At 39.0% G+C, this 16449-nt stretch overlaps 1 protein-coding gene across 1 annotated transcript in view; it reads left to right on the top strand.

The window, feature by feature from the left end:
• ZNF608 (zinc finger protein 608) overlaps positions 1 to 16449 on the top strand; it is a 109549-nt gene that overhangs the window by 44087 nt on the left and 49013 nt on the right. Inside the window, exon 2 of the mRNA XM_023738684.1 lies at positions 1314 to 1569. Coding sequence (XP_023594452.1) covers positions 1314 to 1569 — 256 coding nt within the window. The remainder of the gene's footprint in view (positions 1 to 1313; positions 1570 to 16449) is intronic.

The raw sequence follows: 16449 nt of genomic DNA, 5'->3' as shown, positions 1-16449 counted from the left end.
ATATGACTTCTCTTAAAATACACTTAAAAAAAAAAAGAAAACAACTAAGGCTGTATAATATTATGTTTGTAGTGAAGTGTTGATTTCTTACAAAGTTTAACTGGGAATATATAAACAACAGAATAAGATGGTGTTTACCAGAATGACCTGCTGTGTGTCCTTCTCACACATACAGTTTGTTAGCCCAACTGATAAAACATGCGGGATGTCGTCCTTTATGTGTAGGCCGTGTCTATCTGCAACATGAGGGCATAGGTAATCTGGAGTCCTGATACAGACGTGCTTTGCATTTGGCTTTTTCACAATTGATAAACCTTCAGCAGGGTCAAAGCTATTCAGCAGCAGTTATCAATGGTCCTCACAGTAGGCCAAATGAATGAATGGATTGGTTGGTGATCTGTGTATTTAGTACATGCATAGCCTTAGATTTTGTTATGGCCAGACTCCCACCATTTTTGTGATGAAGAACTCCTTTGCTGCTGTCCTAAAGGTAGTGGTGCAAAGGAGATAGCATTGTACCACAAGATCTTATATTTAGCTGTCATTTCTGTTTCCTGGGCTGAGAGAGCCGCTAAGCCTTGGTCTGACTCATCAGGGAGCTTTAAAAGTTGGGCCACTAAAGGAACCTGTGCATTGGAGAACCCAAGTTCTGTTGCTGTTGGGCACACACGTTTCCACTCTAATAGAAATTCTACTAAACTTTGCAATAGAGCATTTCATTAGGAGTTGATGCTTAATACATGCTAATAGTATCCAGTTTATGTGATTCAGTGCATATAATTGAGTTTATGTATTTTATATATTCAGCAGAGTAAGGTAATATATTTTAGTAGTGATTTAATTCATTATGGTTTATAAAGCACTTTGAAAATAATTTGAGTCCATCTCTTGTGCTTAAATGTCCAATAAGATGTATGTGGCATTTATTGGAATTTTTCCTTTGGAAAATGTGTTACAATTTTAAAAATAAGATTTCATCACTAGTGGGAAATCCTTTTCATTTTGCTACGCATATTTCCATTTAAGTCTCTTGGGGCTAAAGGTTGCCATTGGTGAATTTAGAAGACTTCTTTGAAGGCCTGCCTGTAATTCAGGAGGCTAGAGCTCGGATGTTTACTTTGTTTGGCATGAAAAAATAAAAATGCGCATTTCTGTTCTACTTTATATTTTGGCACTATTCAAACATTCAAAACGAATTGTAGTTGCAAGTGAAATTTGCAATGATGGTATATTCTAGAAGTGATATGAACAGATGACATTGACAAGAAACCACAGAATGCAGCACCACTGCAGTAAGCCTGTCTGTTTTTCAGGTTGACCCCCTGTTTACAGTGCCAGCACCACCACCACCGATTACCAGCAGTCTCACGCCTCAGATTCTACCCTCCTACTTTTCCCCATCTTCATCCAATATTGCAGCACCGGTTGAACAGCTTTTGGTTCGGACTCGTTCTGTGGGTGTCAATACGTGTGAAGTTGGAGTAGTGACAGAGCCAGAGTGTCTTGGGCCCTGTGAACCTGGGACCAGTGTGAATTTGGAAGGGATCGTGTGGCATGAAACAGAAGAAGGTAAATACAATTTATTTTTATATATTTCCCCATGCCCTCTTCACCCTTTTTGGGTTTATGTGTGCCTTTGAGGGGAGTTGTTCTGTGGTATTCAGAGAGAAAAGAAAAGTGGATTTTGTTTGAACAAAAACTATGTTTGACCTCTTGTTCATAGCTGCCTTTAAATCCAGGCTGAATCAAATGTCTCTAAAAGTGGTTCCCCACTTTAAGTGCTAAGATGAAGGATGGTGAGAAGCAGGGTGAGGGTTACCCTTTCCCCTAAGAGGTGTGGTTGGAAACATAGAACCTTCCCCGCCCCTTAACTCAGCCAGCCACCTGGCAAATGCAATCCATTAGTCACGTGGGAAACAAGGTGCGAGAGAAATGGATCAGGATTAATTCATCATTGCTATTGGAAAATAAATCAGAGCATATGCCACACTGCTGGTGGATCCAAATCATGGTTGGCCACGTCTCATAGCACATGATCATCAGGTACAGAGTGTTTCAGTGGTCAGTGTCATTAACAGAGGCCAAGAGTAATTGAAAACTAAAGACCAAGAAGAGAGCTGCATCGCTACATTGGAGAACTAGGAGAGTAGAAAAGATAAGGAAGAGGGTACGCCAGGGTACAGCAGGGAACAGAGTACAATGAAGAACACGGAGGAAACATGTTTTCCCCCTTAAAGCTAGATTGGTCCCCAGGATAAAAGAAATGACAATCCTCGTTACCTTAGCTATTTGGGAGAGGACAGTGGCATCACTAGGGGAGTATGGGGGTTGCAGACTGTACCCGGTGACACTGTCAGAGGGGGTGAGTGACACCAAAATGACCGTCTCTGAAAATATCCCCGAAGTTAGTTAGAACAACAAAAACATTTTCATAAGCCCAGCTTACATGTATCATTTTACCTACAAGGCTAAAACTCTATGCTAATTTACTTTTTGAAACTTCTAATGTGCTCTGGTCAGAGCTGTCATTACACAATTACAATGACACTTTGAATCACGTGGTTTCGTCTGCACACACTGTTGTTTTCGTTGCTGCTGGTGTTTTTATAGTCGCTGATTTTGTCAAATTTTCTGATGCTTTAGCTACAATATTGTGGTAATTAGTATTTGTGAGCCTATGTCAATAACTTCTTTTGAGATTGAAATAGTAATTAAAGGAAAAGAAGGAGTGATATGTGGGAATTATGATTTGCAAATACCATTAGTACAAAAAACATTACCAAGGATTGTGTATGGTCTGGTATGGAAAGAGGTCCATGGGGGGGCCGGTGACACCATGAGTTACCACACTGGGTGACACCAACCCTAGTGATGCCACTGGGAGAGGAGTGAGGGCAAGGATGAGAGTGATAAAAAGGGTCTGAGACCGGGAGTCATTGTTCAGGTTCCTCTGTATCAAGAGGAAAAAATTGAGGGTTGAAAATAAAAGGGAGAAGATAAATATATGCAAAAGAGCCTCGGTAGATAGGAGACACTAAATGTCTTGAGGGCATTTGGGGGACATGGTAGCTGAGAGAAAGTAGTTAAGGATGTGAGAAATTGGGGAAGGAAAGGAGAGAATAAAAATGAAGAATGAAAATTAGGTGACAGTTGCAGGTACTGTTGTTAGAAGGCAGACAACAGCTCATGCTGTTTCAAGATAGAAAACCAAAATTCTTAGCCAAATCTTTGAATTCCACCTGTTACATTAAATATACTTATTTGTATGCTATATTTCATAATTAAAAAATTCTTAGATAGCATTAGAAAAGAACAATAAAGACTATATTCTACAGGAGGGAACTAGGGGAAGGGAATGAAAGCAGCAGTCATGGTGAGCCCTCTTGTTTCCTCAAGTGAAAGGAATAGTTAAATATGCTTTTGGCTTGAGAATTTTTTTGGTGTTTTGCCCCTTCCCCCTCAACTTGGTGCTTTTATTTTAATTTGGGTCTTTCAGATATTTGGGGGAGCGGGGAGGAGGAAGAAAAACCCTTGCCATTGAGTCAGTCTCGTCTCATAGTGACCCTATAGGACAGAGCAGAACCACCCATAGGGTTTCCAAGGAGCGGCTGGTGGATTCTAACTGCCGACCTTTTGGTTAGCAGCTGTAGCTCTTAACCACTGCACCAACAGGGTTCCATTCTAAGAAGCCATTTGAAATAATACCATGAAACCACATTGGGAGGAACTGAAGGAGGAGAAACTGGAATTCAGTTTTTGCCATCTTGCTTGCCTGTTCAGATTCCTTCCAGTGCAAGGCTCCGTGTGGGCAACAACCTCTCTTCATTACCCCTCTTTGGGTTGTGCCTTGTTGCCTTCCCTACAGCTGAGAGGTGGATAAGGGTTTCAGACTGGTATCTTGGTGTGAAGATTATAGAAGAGGAGCTAAGGCATTAATAAGGTCACAGTTCATTAATTTGTGTGCATATTTCCAGGAAAAGGAAAGGATTTGGAAAGAACAGTGTTAATTTTCAGTAAACTTAAAAGTAAGATTTTCTTGTGCTTGGATAATTGACTCGTTAGAGTGAAGCACTGTCCTCTCATTTCGGAGCCATGACTTAGCACCAGTCAGTTTATTGCTTGTCCCGATTTTGTTTATTTAAGTGTGGGATAGGACAGAGTTCCTGCAGTGTCACCTCACCGGGTGGTAGATGTTGGAAAATTAGCCACAGACTCTCTGGGACAGCTGTAAGGCTTGGGTTATTTCTCACTTTACTTTGCTTAGAAGTGTGCTTAATTTTGACTTTCAACCTTAGCCTCCAGTTACAGATGGGCTTATTTAGAAAAGTCTGTGTTTCAATACTATTGCAGTATGTGGGGCGATGTGGAATTCTGGTACTCTGGACATGTGCTTAAATAAATAACTTTAAGGTATTATTATTCATTATTATTATTATTTGGTAGTGATATATTTAAAGCCTCACCACAAAGGCTCCACCCTGTTTACTGAAAAATCAATCTCCAGAGTCCAGTGTACCTGCCTTATATGCTGTCATCTGTCATCTCTGTGGATGTGCTCGGTAGATTCATGCAGCAGACCAATAGCATTAGATAGTTTTCAGGCACAGTAGCAGAGCCCTTGGCAGCTCCAACCTTCTCTTTACTGCCTCACATTCTCCAGGATCTGGATTGTGTGGATGTTTACTGTGGTGACAAGAAGGGGCTGGAGCTGTTAATAGAGTTATTCTTGCTGAATAAACTAAACTTCTGACCTCCACAGAGTTTAAGAACTTGTCTTAGCAAAGGCTTGGGTCATAAGATGTGTGTTTAATCTGTAACCATTTTCAAGAGTGCTCCATTTGCGTTTTTTCTCAGTACAGTGTGTTTAAAGTTTTTGTACCAATTTAAAAATTAAACCACTTGACCATTAATTTTTTCCTTTTGTGGAGTACAAAGAGAGAAACAGAACAAATACATTTGGAACCAGTTATTTGGCAGAGCTAAAAGAGATGGATTTGAGGAGAAGGGGAGGGGGAAGCCTAAATAGTTTTGTAGTATGAGGTTTCACTAACAAAGAACTTCAAGTCGAGCACTTATAAAACTGTCAGTTGCCTTTGACTAATGTCCTTTAGATTGAATTGAATAAAATCTCTTCCCTGGTATTTGCGTTTTGAAGGTCTTATATAATGGGTACTGTTTTTCCCAAAGCCAGATGTGTTAGGTGCCGTTGTGTGTATGAAGGTTGTGTATGTGTTTTTTGTTTTAGTTTTTTTAAGATCCTAGAATATTTAAGGGCCCATGTCTGCAGTCTTTGAGGGGAATATTGAATACTCTTCTGATTTCTTTGGGTGGTGGTAGGGAACTACAAGACTGGAATTTGAAATACCAACTTAATACTTAATTGTTTCTTGTACTTGGAATGCCTCATCAGAGAAGGATTCCTTTAGCCACATTCTTTCCCCTTGGTGTCTTACTGCCAATACATGAAGTCCTGGTTGCCTCAGAAACAAATTGTACTCAGAAATAAAGTGTTACGAGTGAAGCTCCCTCTGGAAAAAATTAGTAGGTTTCAGATCATGCTTAACAGGAGAGAAAAACTCTTACTGCATTTGAATGTTTGGTTATTCTACTCTGATCTTTCTTTAAGGTGAATACGTAAACGAGCAATGATGTATTGTACAAAATTACTCACAGATGTTGGAAAGAATTTCCGTAGCATTTCATTCCTGACATTTGGGATACATATGTCTGCGTATAGTTATTTGTTTAAAAATTTTCTCCTTTATGGGGGAGGAAAAGAAAGAAAGACAACAAGAAAACATGGTGTATACAGCCATGTGCGTAAACACGTGTTGAAGTTGGCTTTTTAGCTTTTGTGGGTGCATTTTCCCTTTGATTTACATTGAACCATGTTTCTTATTGGGCTTTTTTTTTTTTTTTTTTTTGGTTTAGTTTTGTCTGTCATTCAGTATTATGACCTTCGTTTACCACCACTCTGTCATTCTCCATCCCCTCCATGCTCCTATTGGTTAAGCAAACCCACTGAAGAAAAGGAATTGAAAGAAAGAAAACTGGTATTTGCTAATGATGGCATTTTTAGATTATAAGACAGTGGTTCTTAACTCTGACAGTGCCTTTGAATCACGTGAGTAATTTTAAAAACATACTGATGCCCAGACACCACCCCTAGGAGTTTAATTGGTCTGGGTGGCCATTGGTCTGATTTGGTGACCTGGCGTTGGTGTATTTTCAGAGCTCCCCAAGTGGTTGTAATGTGCAAACAAGGTTGAGAACAGTGTCTCAGGGGAAAGAGCAGATGTCCTAGCCCTTTGCAAATTGCTTGACCTTTTTGCTTTAAGAAAGTCAGATGAATTATCGTCCCATTTAAAATATAAAACAGGTGAGAGACACCTGCCTTGCTTACCTCACAGGGTAAATAGTGTCTGTCAAGGTGCTGTAGAATGGCAGGTGAGCATAGCTGTTTAATCACTGTGCTAATGAGAAAAAGGCTCCAGTTTTGATCCTCAACATGAACTCCACAGAGGATTTGAGGAGCTTAGTGAACAACTAACTGGTACCACTCTTCCTAATGTATTACAATAGTGTGCACCTTACTCTAGGTTCCTCAAGCTAGCCAGACACATAGTTTTGTTGCTGTATGGCCTCCACTCAATTACTTCGAAATAGTTCAGCAACCTGGAGTATTAAGAAAAAATAATAATGTAGCAAATAGAGAAGGATATTCAGAAAATCATTCAGAGTTTTCAGAGCGGACAGTGGAATACAAATACCAACTACTGTAATAATGAGTATAGTTTTAAAGAGAAGGCCTAACACCAGATGTGTTAGAGAAAAAATGCTTGTTTATATGAGGTCCTTCCCCTGATGTTCTATGTGTTTTCCAAGGAAAGAAAAGTGATCTTGGGAACTAATGTTTTAAGGATAATTATTGGAGAAATAAATAATTTTCTTTTAAACCACTGGAGATATTCTTAAATTGTTCTGCTTCTCCTTTATCTCCAAAGTAAAAAAGAGCACAGTGTTTAAATGTGCGATACAGGGGGTTTCAAGCTAATTCATTAAAAGCAAAAGATTCTACATTACTGACAATAGAACTAAAGTATGGGATTGTTATTCCTATTCTGTAGCATTTACTTACCAGTCTTATTACTTAAAGTGAATATTTCTTTTCAATTTCTCATTCATTTGAGAAGAGATTAAATATTAATCCAGGCTTTGTGTTTTCAGTAACTGTGGAGTTGGTACAATATTTAACTAATTGAAATATTGCCATTGATTGAGATATTTCCCAGTGATTTTATAAATTCAGCTTTGACTCACAAGAATAGTAAGATGACCACTTTCACTTCTGCACTTCAGTAGTCCCCAAGTCAGTGATGACAATTACACAGTAATGCGTGGCTGAAGGAAGTGCTCCCCATCAGTACTATGCTAAAGGAAGATGAGTCAGCCCTAGTGTGTGAGTTTGGCAGGTGAGCATTTGTTGTTTAATCACTGTGCTAATGAGAAGGGCCAAGCTTTGATCCTCAGCATATCTCCACAGTGATTTTGAGGGACTGAAGGAACTACTAGTTAGCACCTCTCTGTTTCTTGGCCATGAACTTCCCCCATACCTTCCTGGGCCAGCTAGTGTGAGTTACTGGTTCTCAGGGTGGCCAATGAAAGTGTAGAATGGTTAGTGAGAGCCATCACTAGTGGTGGCTGAGTAGCTCGAAGGAAGTACCGTACCAAATTGCACAAGTGCTGCCCATTTTCACATGTGAATAGCAACCCAAATAGAAAATCAGATCCATATATTTGTGGGATCATTGCACCATCTTAATCACCTCTGATTATTCTGCGTGCTGTGATGATTTTTTTTAATAAAAACAAAATTGATTTAAGGATATGTTATAAACAACAACAAAACTCATATCAAGTATTTTATGTTTTTAAGATTGATGAAACTAATGTTTGCAGCTTTACAGAAAAATACAGATAATAAAAATGGGTGATGGAGTTTCACATAGGCCTATGGTGGACACTCAATAAAGATTTAATGAATGAAGGAGAGAGAAAGGAAGAGAGCGAGGGAAGGCTTGTCCTTGCCATTTTCTTAGGTTTTGCTCTACTCTTGGATCTCCCTATTTTGTGCCTTCCTGATGAGGTAATGGGCCCCAAATTTGGATATGATAAATGATTGTGTGTTTTGCTGGAAAGCAATAACGTAGCCATTTCACCTCTTGTCAATGTGAAAAATAAGCTGCAGCTAGGCAAGTTTCAGCTTAATGTTTTGGGACCAAACATTTGTTCTTTTGTGTCATTTGTGTATATTTTGGTGGTGACATTAGGTATTAAGTAATGAAGCAACAAGTTTTAAACTCCAGTGTAATGGCGTTTTGTTACCCCTTTTGGTTGGTTGATATTGTGGCTAAACTTATATGTGAATACAGACTGCAAAACATTTAAAATTAAGCTTTTCTTAGGCCTTCAGTATAGTAAAAGATGTAAGAAGTTGTCTTGTAATATTTGTGTGTGTGGAATTGTCCTGTCTGCTTGTTCATCCTTTCCCTATAAAGAAGTATTTGGTAAGGAAGTCTTGAAAGAGTCATACTATTATGGTGACTTTGAACTGAAGTTATATTTCCTGATGGTGGAGATGGTCACGTGGGTTGCAAAGAATCATTGTTGGCCCATCTGGGTATATTGTTTAAAGTAATTCATTGACTTTTTTTTTTTTTTTTAAACAATAGCTTTATTGAGATATAATTCATATACCACGCAATTCACCTGTTTAAAGTGTATACAGTTTAATAGTATATTTACAGTTGGGCAACCATTTTCATCACCCCAAAACTCATATCCATTAGTAATCATTCCGACTTTCCCCTAACCCCTCATTGTACTGACTTTTACATCTTTGTCCTTACTTGATTCTGGGTTGTTATATGTGTAACACATATATTTAGGAGCCCTGGTGGCGCAGTGGTTAAAGTGCTCGACTGCTAACCAAAAGGGTCAGTGGTTTGAACCCACCAGTCTCTCCTCGAGAGAAAGATGCGGCAGTCTGCTTCTGTAAAGATTACAGCCTTGGAAACCCTATAGGATTGCTATGAGTTGGAATCGACTCGATGGCAGTGCATTTGGTTTTGTGTATGTTTTATGTATAAAAGAAATGATTGATTTGAATTGTGCTGAGCAAGCTTACCAGGCAGTGATCTCCTTTAATCCTCAAAACAAAATACAAAGTAAGCTCAATATCATTAAATATATTTGAATAAAGGAGACTTAGAGAAGGGATTCACCTGTGCAAGGCAACATACCTGGCAAGTGGTGGAATCTGAATTTGAACCCTGGCTGTTGGGCTTTCAGAGCTCTTGGTGTTCTCACCCACTCCAGGTGTCCTGGATTTCTATCTACTGTTCAAAAGTTCCCTTACACTTCAGAAAGTGGTCTTTGGAAAGAGGAGTAAAATGTGACATCATAACCAAGTTTTTTTAAAGGATGGAATGATAGGAATTTCTTTGTAGTTCTAGCATCTGATTTTGACAGGTGTAACTGGTTCGGCTTCAGCTGGGTTGATGTGTACAAACCATTCCTTTCAACCTCACTATTCTGTGAGCTTCTTAAGTGCACAAATCCCATCTGTTTTGTTCACTGTTGGCTTCCCAGCGCCTGGCACAGAGTAAGTGCACTATACATACTTGTTGAATGTTGAATGAATTCGTGGAACAAAGTGATACCTGTTTAAATTTGAGTAGTGTAGTTTTCTAGTCAGGAATAATGTAACTTATAAATTAAGTGTGGTGTAGACAACAATCCGGAAAATAATACTTCTAGAAATTGATTTTGTTGCTGATTTAAAAAAATCTCTTATAAATCCTATGTGATTATATTTTATTATGTTTTGGCTTTTAACTTACCTATTATTAGACTAGTCTGCACAAAAAGGGAGAAAAAATATTTGGCTTGCATTTTTCCTTCAATCTTCCACATCCTCAATATGCTTTTTATTTTCAGATTACAAAACAAATACGTGGCTATTTTAGAATATTTGGGGGGAAAAACAAAAAAAAAAGGAAAAGAAAAAATTATCTATTATCCCAGTATTGCAACAACCACTTAATATTTTGGTTTACCTCTTTCTTACCTTTTTGAATATACATTTTTTTAAGACATTGTCAAGATCATCTGGTGGATATGCTTTTGAATGTTGCCTTCACTTTATGTTAATATTAAAACACACTTCTGATGTTACTAAAGTACTTTCTAAGAAGCATTTTCACTAATATAAAATATTCCAATAACTGGACATACCAAAATTTAATTCAAATTCATCTGATGATTTATATTTAAGATTGTTGTAACTTTCTAGGTAAATATAAATAGCACTGCATAGTGCGTCTTTGCACATGAAGTTTTTTGTTTTGTTTTATGAATTTGGAGTTATTGTGCTAGGATCCATTCTTAGGACACTAAATTGCTGAGTCAAAGGACATAACCTTTTTTTTTTTAATTGTGGTAAATATGTATGTCACAGTATTTGCCATTTCAAGATTTTTCCAGTGTACACTTCAGTGAAATGAAACAAACCCATAAACATCGATATCCTAGAGGCATTAGTGAGCTGAAATGGACTGGTATTGGCCACTTTGAATTGGACAGTCATATGGTCTACTATGCCAGGAATGACCACTTGGAAGGGAATGGCGTTGCATTCATGTCAAAAAGAACATTTCAGGATCTATCCTGAAGAACAACACTGTCAGCGATAGGATAATATCCATACATCTACAAGGAAGACCAGTTAATACGACTATTATTCAAATTGATGCACCAACCACCAAGGCCAAAGATGAAGAAATTGAAGATTTTTACCAGCTTCTGCAGTCTGAAATTGATCGAACATGCCATCAGGATGCATTGATAATTACTTGTAATTGGAGTGCTGAAGTTGGAAACAAAGAAGAAGGATCACTAGTTGGAAAATAGGCCTTGGTAATAGAAACAATGCCAGAGATCACATGATAGAATTTTGCAAAACCAACTACTTCTTCATTGCAGATACCTTTTTTCACCAACATAAATGGTGACTATACACATGGACCTCACCAGATGGAATATGGAGGAATCAAATTGACTATATCCGTGGAAAGAGACGATGAAAAAGCTCAATATCATCAGTCAGAACAAAGCCAAGGGCTTACTGCAGAAAGACCATCAATTGCTCATATGCAAGTTCAAACTGAAACTGAAGAAAATTAGAACAAGTCCATGAGAGCCCAAGTACGACCTTGCGTATATCCCACCTGAATTTAGAGACCATCTCAAGAGTAGATCTGATGCATTGACACACTAATGACTGAAGACCAGATGGGTTGTGGAATGACATCAAGAACATCATACATGAAGAAAGCAAGAGGTCATTAAAAAGACAGGAAAGAAAGAAAAGACCAAAACAGATGTCAGAAGAGACTCTGAAACTTACTCTTGAATGTCGAGTAGCTAAAGCAAAAGGAAGAAATGATGAAGTAAAAGGACTGAACAGAAGATTTCACTGGGCGGCTTGAGAAGACAGAGTAAAGTATTATACTGACACGTGCAAAGAGCTGGAGATAGAAAACCAAAAAGGAAGAACTATGCATTTCTCAAGCTGAAAGAACTGAAGAAAAAATTCAGGCTTTGAATTGAAATAGCGAATGGGGAAGGTATTAAACAAGCATCAAAAGAAGATGGAAGGGATACACAGAGTCATTATACCAAAAAGAATTGATCGATTTTCAACCATTTCAAGAGGTAGCATATGATCAGGAACTGATGGTACTGAAGGAAGAAGTCCAAGCTGCTGCACTGAAGGCATTGATGAAAAACAAGGCTCCAGGAATTGATGGAATATCAATTGAGGTGTTTCAGCAAATGGATGCAGGGCTGTAAGTGCTTACTCATCTATGCCAAGAAATTTGGAAGACAGCTTCCTGGCCAACTGACTGGAAGAGATCCATATTTATGCCTGTTCCCAAGAAAAGTGATTCCACCAAATGTGGAAATTACCGAGCAAGTAAAATTTTGCTGAAGATCATTCAAAAGCAGCTGTAGCAGTATATCGACAGGGAACTGCCAGAAATTCAGGCCGGATTCAGAAGAAGACGTGGAACCAGTGATATCATTGCTGATGTCAGATGAATCCTGGCTGAAAGCAGAGAATACCAGAAAGATGTTTACCTGTGTTTTATTGACTATGCAAAGGCATTCGACTGTGTGGATCATAACAAATTTACGAATAACATTTTGAAGAATGAGAATTCCAGAATACTGAATTGTGCTCATGAGGAACCTATGCATAGATCAAGAGGCAGTGGTTCAAACAGAACAAGGGGAAACTGCGTGATTTAAAGTCAGGAAAGATGTGTATCAGGGTTGTATCCTTTCACCATACCTATGCAGTCTGTATGCTGAGCAAATAATCCGAGAAGCTGGACTATATGAAGAAGAATGGGGCATCAGGATTGAAGGAAGATGCCTTAACAGCCTGCATTATGCAGGTGGCACAACCTTGTTCGCTGAAAGTGAAGAGGACTTGAAGCGCTTATTGAGAAAGATCAAAGACCACAACCTTCAGTATTGATTACACCTCAACACAAAGAAAACAAGAATCCTCACAACTGGACCACTAAGCAACATCATGGTAAACGGAGAAAAGATTGAAGTTGTCAAAGATTTCATTTTACTTGGATCCACAATCAACACCCATGGAAACAGCAGTCAAATCAAAAGATGCATTGCATTGGGCAAATCTGCTGCAAAAAACTTCTTTGAAGTGTTGAAAAGCAAAGATGTCACCTTGAAGACTAAGGTGCACCTGACCCAAGCCATGGTATTTTCAATCACATCATATGCATGTGAAGGCTGGACAGTGAATAAGGAAGACCGAAGAAGAATTGATGCCTTTGAATTGTGGTGTTGGCAAAGAGTATTGAATATACCATGGACTACCAAAAGAATGAACAAATCTGTCTTGGAAGAAGTACAGCCAGAATGCTCTTTAGAAGCAAGGATGGTGAGACTATGTCTTACATACCTTGGACATGTTATTAGGAGGGATCAGTCCCTGGAGAAGGACATCATACTTGGTAAAGTACCGGATCAGGGAAAAAGACGAAGACTCTCAATGAGATAGATTGACACAGTGGCTGCAACAATTGGCTCAAGGATAACAACCGTTGTGAGCATGGTGCAGGGCTGGGCAGTGTTTCGTTCTGTAGTACACCGGGTTGCTATGAGTCGGAACCAACTCGACATCTAACAACAACAACATCAGTTCAATGACATTAGTTATGTTTATTATATTGTTCAACTGTTGCCATTATCCGGTTCCAAATTTTTCCACCACACTTAACAGAAGGTCAATATCCCCTAAGCAATAAGTCCCCTTTTCCCCCTTCCTTCCGTTTGCCCTTAGTAACCACTAAAACTTTGGTCTCTATACACTTGCCTATTCTAGATAGTTCATATAAGTGAGACCATACAATATTTGTCCTTCTGTAACTAACTTATTTCCCTCAGGACTTTTCTTTTCGTGGCTACTATTCCATCATATGTATGTACCACATTTTATTTGTCCATTCATCTGTTGATGGACATTTAGGCTGTTTCTACCTTTTGACTATGGTGAATAATGCTGCAGTGAACATTGGTGTATAATTATCTGTTTGCATTAGGATAGAAGCATTTTTAGTGTGCTTTAATGCGTATTGCTTAACGGATGCCAAAGGATTGTGCCAGTTGACACTTGGCTATGAGTGTAGCTGTCTCACCCTACCCAACTTTGGACTCAGTGACATTTTGATGACAAAAGAGATGAGGTTGTAGGTCACATGCATAGTTTGCAATGCCCATATCCAGAGTTGTACTCTAGATAGAAAGGGAATGAGACTTTCTCCTTGCAATAAAAATCAAAATTGTTCACCAAGAGAAAGGAAGTGTGCAAGTGATACTCCTCAGAGAGCACACGGCAGAGCTCTGCCTTGGTGGAAGGCTTTGCTCTGGATGATGGAAAGGTTTGGATTTCACTTCTGCTTGTGTCTAGAATGACATTTTACAGCTTTTTATCCCAAGTGAAAGAAGTTAACAGAAACCTTTAGATATAAGGAATTCAGACACCCGGAGAGAAAATTAGCCTGTCAAAGCATCCATTCTGAACTAGGAGGAATCTGAGCCACCTGTGTTTCTGTCACTGCAGACATCTTCCTTTTGGGTTCTGCTCCTTCAGTATAAGGAAGGACGAAGGACAGGATCTGTGTGGAAACCTTTGCATGTCATACGTGTTTCTAATGTATAATTTGTCACTTGACATATTCAGGCAGTTTGCAGGTTTTTCCCTGGCACACCCCCTTCTGCCGTGCCACCCCCCTGCTTCCAGCATTACTTCCTCCCATAGTCTCTTTTCCTTTGTCTTTTTTTGTGTGTCACTGCAGCAGGAGGAAGAGCTAGCTATCCAGGTAGTTTTAAAAAGTAATATGTACCAAAACGTTCCCATGTATACCCACCCCCGCCCCTTTTCCTGTTCTCAAGTAAGTTTGGCTGAATTTTTTCCTGGCAAAAGGAAAATAAGCCGTAATATGGGAGAATGCAAAGAAAGTTTGGAGAATTAGGGCTCATGGGCACATTTGCAGCGTGTCTAGCAAAGTGTGGTGGAACACAAACTAGTCAGGAGACCCAAGAGGGGGATGGATACAAAGTGCTGTGAGGTAGGCAAGGCCCTTATTGCTCATTTGATAAGTGCTTATAACTGAAGAGTAAATTGAGCAATTACATATACAACACATATATATTCACTTCATAACTAAACCTTCGGACTCCGTATGTATTTGAGGTACTTTTACAGTATCTCAGCGCTTGGGCGTTAGAAGTGTGGCCATGTCCATTCCATGACACATGACACATTTAGTGTGTCTGGATAATTAACCACTTTTGCTTGGGGAACCTTATTGCTCTTTAGACGCCATCTAATTAGTCCTTTAGCATCTTCTCATTGTGTAGAAGACTCCCATAATGAACCCGGTTTTTCTTACGGAGAAATTGAGGGGCAGTCTAAATAAAATGACTATGGAGTGTGTCTTTTCTGCATTTCTAGTTTCTACCTAACATCACCATCCTTTCCCAGTTTTGAGTGTGTGTGTTTCTGTGTGTATGAATATAACCAGTTATTTTAAAAATATGCTAAAAGGCAAACATTTGCCTGTCACTTTGAGGTTTTGACTGAAATATGGGGATTTAGTTCGGCTTACAGAGTGAGATGTTTTTTAAAATTTAATATTCATCAAATATTTTTTTAAAAACATCTCAAATGTACTTCAAAACCATGTATTTCATAGCAAGGAAAAAAAAATGGCCAACCACCCCTGAGCAACAGAGAGACCGTACCACATGTTCTTCTGGCTCAGTGGGCAGCTTGTACCCGCCAGCTCTTCAGGGACTCGCTTGCACATCTGCACAGTTTGTATGTTGTCGTGTAGGTGTCTTCTTGATATCCACGTTGATGGACAACTTTTTAAGTAACCCAGGTTGAAAGAGCTGATTGAGAACATTTAGTGTGTCTTATTTCACTTGAGCAACATGGGCCAACTTGTTTAAAAGGAAGCAACAAGGGCTGCTTTCCACAGCTTTCCTCAGTTCTGTGAGAAGACTGAATAACTTTTCAGAACATGAAAAGCCAGCCCATTCCAGATAGGTGCACACAGTTAGCTGCTTCTTACCAGCACCTTATACATAAAGATATTATTTCTTGTTCAAACAAACATATATGGGTTGGATACTGGAAGCATGGAAGAACCATAACAGGAATTGGAGGTATTGGCCTGCCTGGCACTCTCTCAACGTGAAACCAAGCTGGTTGCAGTAAGCAAGCATGACAAGGGTTGGTTTGAGTTCACTGAGTCTTTGGATACTCAAAGGCAGACAAGTTAGGGGCTCAGAGACCTGCAATGTGACAGTCTTCATTGCAAAGCACCAGTTCCATGTTGGACTTGTCTCTTCCAGAAAGACCCCCTGCTTGATAGGGCGGCTAAGGCTGAAAGGCATTATCACATTCACAGGGAGTTTTAAAAAATGTGGTAAGTTCTGAGTTGATAGTGAGACAACCCAATGAGATTAGCTAAGAATGGAGGGTCAGTTTTCAAAGAGGTAGAATGCGGTGGGCTACTTAAAATTATATTGACTTTACGTTAATCTTCAAGGGTTCAGCAGTGCATTCCCTCAAAATCACTAGTCATTTACTATTTGCTAGAGAATCTCTGAAGTATATACCCTCTAGGACATCTCACTTAATACCTGGCTTTTGAATTAAATGCCTTCTTAATATAAATACCATCAGTCATACCATTCCTGAGCTTTAGTCTATCAAGTTTCTGTATCAAATTTCCAAGTATGGTATTTGAACAAAGCTCATCATATGTTGAGTGTGACTGTTAA

The sequence above is a fragment of the Trichechus manatus genome, unplaced genomic scaffold (assembly GCF_000243295.1).
Source record: "Trichechus manatus latirostris isolate Lorelei unplaced genomic scaffold, TriManLat1.0 scaffold00121, whole genome shotgun sequence".
In the NCBI taxonomy this organism is placed as follows: domain Eukaryota; kingdom Metazoa; phylum Chordata; class Mammalia; order Sirenia; family Trichechidae; genus Trichechus; species Trichechus manatus.
Note: the sequence above shows the minus strand (reverse complement) of the source record. Positions and strands in the feature narration are given on the sequence as shown.